The sequence below is a fragment of the Danio rerio genome, chromosome 7, assembly GCF_052040795.2.
Source record: "Danio rerio strain M-AB ecotype USA chromosome 7, GRCz13ab, whole genome shotgun sequence".
Lineage (NCBI taxonomy): Eukaryota > Metazoa > Chordata > Actinopteri > Cypriniformes > Danionidae > Danio > Danio rerio.
Genome location: NC_141027.1, coordinates 1,013,173 through 1,025,000, shown reverse-complemented (window position 1 = coordinate 1,025,000; position 11,828 = coordinate 1,013,173). Strand labels below are relative to the sequence as shown.

Sequence of the window (11,828 nt, the reverse complement as noted above, 5' to 3'; positions counted from 1 at the left end):
GGGTGTTGCTATGCACTGTGTGATTGCTGGGGTGTTGCTATGCACTATGTGTGGTTGCTGGGGTGTTTCTATGCACCGTGTGTGGTTGCTGGGGTGTTGCTATGCACTATGTGTGGTTGCTGGGGTGTTTCTATGCACCGTGTGTGGTTGCCTGGATGTTTCTATGCACTATGTGTGATTGCTGGGGTGTTGCTATGCACTATGTGTGGTTGCTGGGGTGTTGCTATGCACTATGTGTGGTTGCTGGGGTGTTTCTATGCACTATGTGTGATTGCTGGGATGTTGCTATGCACTATGTGTGGTTGCTGGGGTGTTGCTATGCACTATGTGTGATTGCTGGGGTGTTGCTATGCACTATGTGTGGTTGCTGGGGTGTTGCTATGCACTATGTGTGGTTGCTGGGGTATTTCTATGCACTGTGTGAGGTTGCTGGGGTGTTGCTGTGTGCTTTGGTTGGTTGCTGGGGTGTTGTTTTTTGTGGTTGCTGGGGTGTTGCTGTGCGCCAGTTGTGGTTGCCGGGTGTTGCTTTGTGCTGTAAGTGGTTGCGGGGGTGTTTTTTTCCACTATGTGTGGTTTGCGGGGATGTTGCTGTGTGCTGTGGTTGGTTGCTGAGGTGTTGCTGTGGGTGGTGCTGGGGTGTTTCTATGCACTGTTTAGTTGCTAGGGTGTTACTGTTCACTGTTTGGTTGCTGGGGTTTTTTTTGCATTATGTTTGATTGCTGGGGTGTTTCTCTGTACTATGTGGTTGCTAGGGTGTTTTTGTGCACTAAATGTGGTCACTAGAGTGTTTTGTGTACTATATGTGGTTGCTAGGGTGTTGCTGTGTGCTCTGGTTCTTTGCTGGGTGTTGCTGTGTGCAGTGGTTGGTTGCTGGGGTGTTGCTTTTCACCATGTTTTGTTGCTGTGGTTTTCAGTGTGTGGTTGCTAGGGCGTTGCTTTGGTTTGTTGCTGGGGTGTTGCTGTGCGCTGTGGTTGGTTGCTAGGGCGTTGCTTTGGTTTGTTGCTGGGGTGTTGCTGTGTGCTGTGGTTGGTTGCTGGGGTGTTGCTGTGTGCTGTGGTTGGTTGCTTGGGTGTTGCTGTGTGCTGTGGTTGGTTGCTAGGGCATTGCTTTGGTTTGTTGCTGGGGTGTTGCTGTGCGCTGTGGTTTGTTGCTAGGGCGTTGCTTTGGTTTTATGCTGGGGTGTTGCTGTGTGCTGTGGTTGGTTGCTGAGGTGTTGCTATGTGCTGTGGTTGGTTGCTGGGGTGATTATGCACTGTGTGTGGTTGCTAGGGTTTGCTTATGGTGGTTGCTAGGTAGTTTCTGGCTGTCTGGACTCTGGTGCGGGGGTTTTCCCTGAGAAGAATGAGCCTTTGTCTTTGGACAACATACAGACTGTCTGGCAGCGCACACACACACACACACACACACACACACACACACACACACACACACATACATACATACACACACACACACACACACACACACACACACACACACACACACACATACACACACACACACACACACACACAGAAAGGACAGAGAGAAGGTGACGGAGCTGGCTCTGATTGGTGGCACAGCCTTGACTCACCGGCATCCGCAACACAACAAACAGAGCCGGTTGCTGTGGTTACCGTCTGCTGTTGTTGCCGAGGCGTCCAGCGTGTGGTTGCATTCCTGCAGCGGGCGTATAATTGTAGAGCATTGAGGACTGATGTTCAGATGCTGCAACACTGAACGCACACACACACACACACACACACACACACACACACACACACACACACACACACACACACACACACACACACACAAACATAAACGCACATCTATGTATACACATGCACTAATACATACACACACACAGCCATACATACACACACTAATACACACTCACACAAATTAAATAAATGCAGAACCCATGTTAGTCTGATGTTATTGAGGATCGTGCTGTGTGTGTGTGTGTGTGTGTGTGTGTGTGTGCGTGCGTGCGTGCGTGCGTGTGTGTGTGTGCGCGTGTGTGTGTTTAACAGAACTGAAGACTGTGAAATCTTTATTCCTGTCAGTTCAGTTTTATTTAGAATTTTGTCGACTTCATTTGCGTCACTTCCTGTAGACGAGCAGCCGACGGAAATATGAGTGTGTGAGAAAGAGAGAGACGAAGTCTGTGTGTGTGACACTATATATGTGTGTGTGAGAGACTAAATGTGTGTGTGTGTGTGTGACAGAACATGTGTCTCTGTGTGTGTTTGAGAGAGGGAGTGCATGAGCGAGTGTTTGAAAGTGTACGTGTGTGTGCGCGAGTAAGTGTCTTGTATGAGTGTATGTTTGAGAAAGATAATGCATTTATGTGTGTATGTATATATATGTGTGTGTGTGTGTGTGTGTGTGTGTGTGTGTGTGTGTGTGTTCAAGACAGAGAATGTGAGTTTGTGTTACTGTTTGAGAGCGAGAGAATGCATGTGTTTATGTATAAGTGTGTATTTGAGAGATATAGAGTGTGTCTGTGTGTGTGTGTGTGTGTGTGTGTGTGTGTGTGTGTGTGTGTGTGTGTGTGTGTGTGTGTGTGTCTGTGTGTGTGTGTGTGTGTGTGTGTGTGTGTGTGTGTGTGTGTGTGGTCTCTGGTTGAGACGGATTCCTCTGGTTGGATGTTGAATCAGTTTAAAGAGTTTCACTTCTTCTTCTGCAGTTTCGTTCCACATTTCCTTCAGTGTCCAGAACTCTCTGTGTGTGTGTGTGTGTCTGTGTGTGTGTGTGTGTGTGTGTGTGTCTAAATATTTACCACAGCACAAATGGGCCCGTTTAGGCCCTGCTGACTGTGTGTGTGTGTGTGTGTGTGTGTGTGTGTGTGTGTGTTTTAGTGTTGTGTGTGTCCAGCACAAAGCTCTCCCTCTTCTGCAGCTTTTTGCAACTGCTTTGACGTCACACACACACACACACACACACACACTGACAGGCAGCCAGTTCATCTCTTGTTCTTTGCGAGTTTTTAAAATTAATTTAGAGGAGATTATAACACAGATCCAGCTTCAGACAGAATGTGCAGCTGTAGTCTCAAACTATTTGTATATATCTGTGTGTGTGTGTGTGTGTGTGTGTGTGTGTGTCTTGTGCTGTAGTTTGATGAGATTATTATTCTGGTCTGTGTAGTGGTGCTGTATTGTCAGAAAATTAATAATATTATGTGTAACCATTGTCCAGTGAATCTCTGATATCTGATTGATTGATTGATTGATTGATTGATTGATTGATTGATTGATTGATTGATTGATTGATTGATTGATTGATTGATTGATTGATCGATCGACTGGTTCATTGACTGATAGTTTGATTGGCTGGCTGACGGGTTCATTGATTGACTGAATGTAATTGATTGCTGTTTGTTTGTGTGATTGACTGGTGAATGATTGATTAACTGACTAAATCTAATTGATTGGTTCATTGGTTGATTAACTGATTAATTGACTTACTGATTGATTCACTGATTGACTCACTGACAGTTTAATTGATTGATTGACTGATTGATTTACTCAATGATTGATTAACTGATTGGCTGATTGATTGATTGATTGATTGATTGGTGGCTTGTTTGATTGACTGATTGATTAATTGTTGAATAATTTAAAATTTGATTGACTTTGACTAGTTCATGAAATAACTGATAGACTGATTTATAGATTAACACTGCTTAACTGCCTGACTGATTGATTGATTATTGAATTATTGACTGACTGTTTGATTGATAGACTTACTGACTGCTTGATTAAGTAATTGACTGATTGGTTAACAAGTTACCTGTTTGACTGATTGACCATGTGACTGACTGATTAATTAACTGACTGCTTGATTGATTGATTGATTGATTGATTGTCTCCCTCTCTCCTCTGTCTCAGTTCTGCTGGCTGAGCCGATAGAGAAGGGCAGCATCGAGGGCAAAACGCTGAAGATCACAGATTTTGGGCTGGCGCGGGAGTGGCACAAGACCACCAAGATGAGCACGGCGGGCACCTACGCCTGGATGGCACCAGAGGTCATCAAATCCTCCACCTTCTCTAAAGGCAGCGACGTCTGGAGGTGAGAAACGCTCAACTCCTGTTCAGCTTTGTTTTTTCTCAACTCTGTTATCGTCAACTCTGTTATCGTCAGCTCCGTTATCGTCAGCTCTGTTATCGTCAACTCTGTTATCTTCAGCTCCGTTATCGTCAGCTGTGTTATCGTCAGCTCCGTTATCGTCAGCTCCGTTATCGTCAACTCCGTTATCTTCAGCTCCGTTATCGTCAGCTCCGTTATCGTCAGCTCCGTTATCGTCAACTCCGTTATCGTCAGCTCTGTTATCGTCAGCTCTGTTATCGTCAACTCCGTTATCGTCAACTCCGTTATCTTCAGCTCCGTTATCGTTAACTCCGTTATCGTCAGCTCTGTTATCGTCAACTCTGTTATCGTCAGCTCTGTTATCGTCAGCTCTGTTATCGTCAGCTCTGTTATCGTCAACTCTGTTATCGTCAACTTTGTTATCGTCAGCTCTGTTATCGTCAGCTCTGTTATCGTCAGCTCTGTTATCGTCAACTCCGTTATCGTCAACTCCGTTATCATCAACTCCGTTATCGTCAACTCCGTTATCGTCAGTTCTGTTATCGTCAGCTCTGTTATCGTCAGCTCTGTTATCGTCAACTCCGTTATCGTCAACTCCGTTATCGTCAACTCCGTTATTTTCAGCTCCGTTATCGTCAGCTCTTTTATCGTGAACTCTGTTATCGTCAGCTCTGTTATCGTCAGCTCTGTTATCGTCAGCTCTGTTATCGTCAGCTCCGTTATCGTCAACTCCGTTATCGTCAACTCCGTTATCGTCAACTCCGTTATCGTCAACTCCGTTATCGTCAGCTCTGTTATCGTCAACTCTGTTATCGTCAGCTCTGTTATCGTCAACTCTGTTATCGTCAACTCTGTTATCGTCAACTTTGTTATCGTCAGCTCTGTTATCGTCAGCTCTGTTATCGTCAGCTCTGTTATCGTCAACTCCGTTATCATCAACTCCGTTATCGTCAACTCCGTTATCATCAACTCCGTTATCGTCAACTCCGTTATCGTCAGTTCTGTTATCGTCAGCTCTGTTATCGTCAGCTCTGTTATCGTCAACTCCGTTATCGTCAACTCCGTTATCGTCAACTCCGTTATCGTCAACTCCGTTATTTTCAGCTCCGTTATCGTCAGCTCTTTTATCGTGAACTCTGTTATCGTCAGCTCTGTTATCGTCAGCTCTTTTATCGTCAACTCTGTTATCGTCAACTCTGTTATCGTCAGCTCTGTTATCGTCAGCTCCGTTATTAGCTTTGTTATCGTCAACTCCGTTATTGTCAACTCTGTTATCGTCATCTCCGTTATCGTCAGCTCCGTTATCGTTAAATCTTGTTATCGTCAGCTCTGTTATCGTCAGCTGCGTTATCGTCAGCTCCGTTATTGTCAGCTCCGTTATCGTCAGCTCCGTTATCGTCAACTCCGTTATCGTCAACTCTGTTATCGTCAACCCTGTTATCGTCAGCTCTGTTATCGTCAGCTCTGTTATCGTCAGCTCCGTTATCGTCAACTCCGTTATCGTCAACTCTGTTATCGTCAACTCCGTTATCGTCAACTCCGTTATCTTCAGCTCCGTTATCGTCAACTCCGTTATCGTCAACTCCGTTATCGTCAACTCTGTTATCGTCAGCTCTGTTATCGTCAGCTCTGTTATCGTCAACTCCGTTATCATCAACTCCGTTATCATCAACTCCGTTATCGTCAACTCCGTTATCGTCAGTTCTGTTATCGTCAGCTCTGTTATCGTCAGCTCTGTTATCGTCAACTCCATTATCGTCAACTCCGTTATCGTCAACTCCGTTATCGTCAACTCCGTTATTTTCAGCTCCGTTATCGTCAGCTCTTTTATCGTGAACTCTGTTATCGTCAACTCTGTTATCGTCAGCTCCGTTATCGTCAGCTCTGTTATCGTCAACTCTGTTATCTTCAGCTCCGTTATCGTCAGCTGTGTTATCGTCAGCTCCGTTATCGTCAGCTCCGTTATCGTCAACTCCGTTATCTTCAGCTCCGTTATCGTCAGCTCCGTTATCGTCAGCTCCGTTATCGTCAACTCCGTTATCGTCAGCTCTGTTATCGTCAGCTCTGTTATCGTCAACTCCGTTATCGTCAACTCCGTTATCTTCAGCTCCGTTATCGTTAACTCCGTTATCGTCAGCTCTGTTATCGTCAACTCTGTTATCGTCAGCTCTGTTATCGTCAGCTCTGTTATCGTCAGCTCTGTTATCGTCAACTCTGTTATCGTCAACTTTGTTATCGTCAGCTCTGTTATCGTCAGCTCTGTTATCGTCAGCTCTGTTATCGTCAACTCCGTTATCGTCAACTCCGTTATCATCAACTCCGTTATCGTCAACTCCGTTATCGTCAGTTCTGTTATCGTCAGCTCTGTTATCGTCAGCTCTGTTATCGTCAACTCCGTTATCGTCAACTCCGTTATCGTCAACTCCGTTATTTTCAGCTCCGTTATCGTCAGCTCTTTTATCGTGAACTCTGTTATCGTCAGCTCTGTTATCGTCAGCTCTGTTATCGTCAGCTCTGTTATCGTCAGCTCCGTTATCGTCAACTCCGTTATCGTCAACTCCGTTATCGTCAACTCCGTTATCGTCAACTCCGTTATCGTCAGCTCTGTTATCGTCAACTCTGTTATCGTCAGCTCTGTTATCGTCAACTCTGTTATCGTCAACTCTGTTATCGTCAACTTTGTTATCGTCAGCTCTGTTATCGTCAGCTCTGTTATCGTCAGCTCTGTTATCGTCAACTCCGTTATCATCAACTCCGTTATCGTCAACTCCGTTATCATCAACTCCGTTATCGTCAACTCCGTTATCGTCAACTCCGTTATCGTCAGTTCTGTTATCGTCAGCTCTGTTATCGTCAGCTCTGTTATCGTCAACTCCGTTATCGTCAACTCCGTTATCGTCAACTCCGTTATCGTCAACTCCGTTATTTTCAGCTCCGTTATCGTCAGCTCTTTTATCGTGAACTCTGTTATCGTCAGCTCTGTTATCGTCAGCTCTTTTATCGTCAACTCTGTTATCGTCAACTCTGTTATCGTCAGCTCTGTTATCGTCAGCTCCGTTATTAGCTTTGTTATCGTCAACTCCGTTATTGTCAACTCTGTTATCGTCATCTCCGTTATCGTCAGCTCCGTTATCGTTAAATCTTGTTATCGTCAGCTCTGTTATCGTCAGCTGCGTTATCGTCAGCTCCGTTATTGTCAGCTCCGTTATCGTCAGCTCCGTTATCGTCAACTCCGTTATCGTCAACTCTGTTATCGTCAACCCTGTTATCGTCAGCTCTGTTATCGTCAGCTCTGTTATCGTCAGCTCCGTTATCGTCAACTCCGTTATCGTCAACTCTGTTATCGTCAACTCCGTTATCGTCAACTCCGTTATCTTCAGCTCCGTTATCGTCAACTCCGTTATCGTCAACTCCGTTATCGTCAACTCTGTTATCGTCAGCTCTGTTATCGTCAGCTCTGTTATCGTCAACTCCGTTATCATCAACTCCGTTATCATCAACTCCGTTATCGTCAACTCCGTTATCGTCAGTTCTGTTATCGTCAGCTCTGTTATCGTCAGCTCTGTTATCGTCAACTCCATTATCGTCAACTCCGTTATCGTCAACTCCGTTATCGTCAACTCCGTTATTTTCAGCTCCGTTATCGTCAGCTCTTTTATCGTGAACTCTGTTATCGTCAACTCTGTTATCGTCAGCTCTGTTATCGTCAGCTCTGTTATCGTCAGCTCCGTTATCAGCTTTATTATCGTCAACTCCGTTATTGTCAACTCTGTTAACGTCACTCTGTTATCGTCATCTCCGTTATCGTCAGCTCTGTTATCGTTAAATCTTGTTATCGTCAGCTCTGTTATCGTCAGCTGCGTTATCGTCAGCTCCGTTATTGTCAGCTCCGTTATCGTCAGCTCCGTTATCGTCAGCTCCGTTATCGTCAACTCCGTTATCGTCAACTCTGTTATCGTCAACCCTGTTATCGTCAGCTCTGTTATCGTCAGCTCTTTTATCGTGAACTCTGTTATCGTCAGCTCCGTTATCGTCAACTCCGTTATCGTCAACTCTGTTATCGTCAACTCCGTTATCGTCAACTCCGTTATCTTCAGCTCCGTTATCGTCAACTCCGTTATCGTCAACTCCGTTATCGTCAACTCCGTTATCGTCAGCTCTGTTATCGTCAGCTCTGTTATCGTCAGCTCTGTTATCGTCAACTCCGTTATCATCAACTCCGTTATCGTCAACTCCGTTATCGTCAACTCCGTTATCGTCAGTTCTGTTATCGTCAGCTCTGTTATCGTCAACTCCGTTATCATCAACTCCGTTATCATCAACTCCGTTATCGTCAACTCCGTTATCGTCAGTTCTGTTATCGTCAGCTCTGTTATCGTCAGCTCCGTTATCGTCAACTTCGTTATCGTCAACTCCGTTATCGTCAACTCCGTTATCGTCAACTCCGTTATTTTCAGCTCCGTTATCGTCAGCTCTTTTATTGTGAACTCTGTTATCGTCAACTCCGTTATCGTCAGCTCTGTTATCGTCAGCTCTGTTATCGTCAGCTCCGTTATCAGCTTTATTATCGTCAACTCCGTTATTGTCAACTCTGTTAACGTCACTCTGTTATCGTCATCTCCGTTATCGTCAGCTCCGTTATCGTTAAATCTTGTTATCGTCAGCTCTGTTATCGTCAGCTGCGTTATCGTCAGCTGCGTTATCGTCAGCTCCGTTATCGTCAGCTCCGTTATCGTCAGCTTTGTTATCGTCAACTCTGTCATCGTCAACTCTGTCATCGTCAGTATCATCAACTCTGATATCGTCAGCTCTGTTATCGTCAGCTCTGTTATCGTCAACTCCGTTATCGTCAACTCCGTTATCGTCAACTCCGTTATCGTCAACTCCATTATCGTCAACTCCGTTATCGTCAACTCCGTTATTTTCAGCTCCGTTATTTTCAGCTCCGTTATCGTCAGCTCTTTTATCGTCAACCCTGTTATCGTCAACTCTGTTATCGTCAGCTCTGTTATCGTCAGCTCTGTTATCGTCAGCTCTGTTATCGTCAACTCTGTTATCGTCAGCTCTGTTATCGTCAGCTCTGTTATCGTAAGCTCTTTTATCGTCAACTCTGTTATCGTCAACTCTGTTATGGTCAGCTCTGTTATCGTCAGCTCCGTTATCAGCTTTGTTATCGTCAACTCCGTTATTGTCAACTCTGTTATCGTCATCTCCGTTATCGTCAGCTCCGTTATCGTTAAATCTTGTTATCGTCAGCTCTGTTATCGTCAGCTGCGTTATCGACAGCTCCGTTATCGTCAGCTCCGTTATCGTCAGCTCTGTTATCGTCAGCTTTGTTATCGTCAACTCTGTCATCGTCAACTCTGTCATCGTCAGTATCATCAACTCTGATATCGTCAGCTCTGATATTGTCAATCTGATATCATCAACTCTGTGATCGTCAGTATCATCAACTCTGTTGTGGTATAAATAAGTGTGAACAATGTTAAACAAGTTTAGTATCTTTCTTATCACATTTAGGTAGTTTTCATTCTTCTGCATTAATAATGTATTCAGTTTACTGTAAGTTACGTCTGTTGTATAATATTTTACAGTTTTAGTTGTCTGTTTGAATAAATTGAATAGAAATGCTTGAAATGTTCCCACAATTCTGTAATGAATCATAATTACAAATTAAAGCTGCAAGCAGCGATGATAGGGACCTCGCACCCGGGCTCACCGCCGCCCGGTGGCCTCAGGATGACAGAGAGCAGCGAACAATATTAATTTAAGCCAATATATATAAAGAACCAGAGAAAATCACAGATTTATGCCAAACTTCATCCTGTCAGTCGGTGGCGCTATCACTGAATCAAGATTGGCATGTAGATGCGTTCAGTAGAAGAATTTAATCAACCATGTGAAGTTTCAGGAAGGTCAGACATTGTGTGGCTAAGTTATGAGCCAAACTACCTTCTGCCAGCTGGTGGCGCTATGACTGACTCAATATTGTTATGTGGATGTGTTCAGGAGAGGACTTTTATCAACCTTGTGAAGTTTAAAGGCAGATCGGACATTTTGTGGCTGAGTTATAAGGACTTCCTGTTCCATGGCGAAGCGTTGAGGTTTGTCATGCCACCACGGACACGCCCCTTTGCAAAAACTCGAGATCTTCACAATATATCATCGCTAGAGCTTTCAGATGACACCACTCAAATTTGGTGCTGATACGATAAAGTTTGTGGGAGGAGTTTGCTACAGTGTAAAACATGTCATTTCCTGTGGCCAGCAGGTGGCGCTATAACTTTATCTGGATATCGGCATGTAAACGTGTTCAGGTCAGGACTCTTATCAAACGTGTGAATTTTGAGGCAGATCGGATAATGCATCACTGAGTTATAACGACTTCCTGTTTTGTGGCGAATCGTCAAAGTTTGTGAGGCCGCCACGGACACGCCCATCGACGAAAACTCTAAAGCTTCGCAATTTAACATCGCCAAGGCCTTTAGATGACAAAAGCCAATTTTGGTGTCGATCGGATAAAATCCCTAGGAGGAGTTCGTTAAAGTACAACGCCTGGAAATGGCAAAAACGCCACTTTTTCGCCGCAGGAAGTAAAAAATATCCGACTTCCTGTTGGGTTTGAGATATGGCTCCAAGAGACTTTTTCGTATGTTTTGGCATGTTTGAGGTGTGTGCCAATTTTCGTGCATGTGCGTGATTCGTGGATCGGGGGCTCGTCTGTTAAATTTTTCTAGGTGGCGCTATCGAGTCGTTTTGCCATGTCCACTTCAATATTGTTATGGGATATGTTCAGGAGAGGAATTTCATTAATCATGTGAAGTTTCAGGCATATTGGACATTGTGTGGCTGAGTTATAAGGACTTCCTGTTCCATGGCGAAACGTTGAGGTTTGTCATGCCGCCATGGACACGCCCCTCTGCGAAAACTCAAGATCTTTACAATATATCATCGCTAGACCTTTCAGATAACACCACCCAATTTTGGTAGTGATACGATAAAATTTGTGGGAGGAGTTTGTTACTCAGTAAATCATGTCATTTCCTGTGGCCAGCAGGTGGCGCTGTAACTATATCTGGATATTGGCATGTAAACCTGGTCAGGTCAGGACTGTTATCAATCGTGTGAATTTTGAGGCAGATCGGATAATGCATGCCCGAGTTATAACGACTTCCTGTTTTGTGGCGAATCGTCAAAGTTTGCGAGGCCGCCACAGACACGCCCATCGACGAAAACTCTAAAGCTTCGCAATTTAACATCGCCAAGGCCTTTAGATGACAAAACCCAATTTTGGTGTCGATCGGATAAAATCCCTAGGAGGAGTTCGTTAAAGTACAACACCTGGAAATGGCAAAAACGCCACTTTTTCGCCGCAGGAAGTTAAAAATATCTGACTTCCTGTTGGGTTTGAGATATGGCTCCAAGAGACTTTTTCGTATGTTTTGGCATGTTTGAGGTGTGTGCCGATTTTCGTGCATGTGCGTGATTCATATATCGGGGGCTCGTCCGTTTAATTTTTCTAGGTGGCGCTGTCGAGTCATTTTGCCACGCCCACTGCCGAGACCTATATCAGCAAGCCATTTACACCGCGTTTGGTGTGTGTGCAAATTTTCATGAGTTTTCGGGCATGTTTAGACCCTCAAAAATGCCCCGATTAGGGGCGGAATAATAATAATAAAAAACGGAGCAATTCCAATAGGGCCTTGCACCGTTCGGTGCTCGGTCCCTAATGAAAGTCTGTGTGTAGCAGCTC

At 44.6% G+C, this 11,828-nt stretch overlaps 2 protein-coding genes across 6 annotated transcripts in view; both read left to right on the top strand.

Annotated features, from left to right (window-relative positions):
- Positions 1-11,828, top strand: part of alpk1 (alpha kinase 1) — an 859,869-nt gene that overhangs the window by 488,707 nt on the left and 359,334 nt on the right. The window lies entirely within an intron of this gene.
- The window catches only part of LOC101886393 (mitogen-activated protein kinase kinase kinase 11), a 59,478-nt gene that overhangs the window by 28,114 nt on the left and 19,536 nt on the right, over positions 1-11,828 (top strand). For all 5 annotated transcript variants that reach the window (XM_087260231.1, XM_087260234.1, XM_087260233.1 and 2 more), the window contains exon 3: positions 3,877-4,057. In XM_087260231.1, coding sequence (XP_087116357.1) covers positions 3,877-4,057 — 181 coding nt within the window. The remainder of the gene's footprint in view (positions 1-3,876; positions 4,058-11,828) is intronic.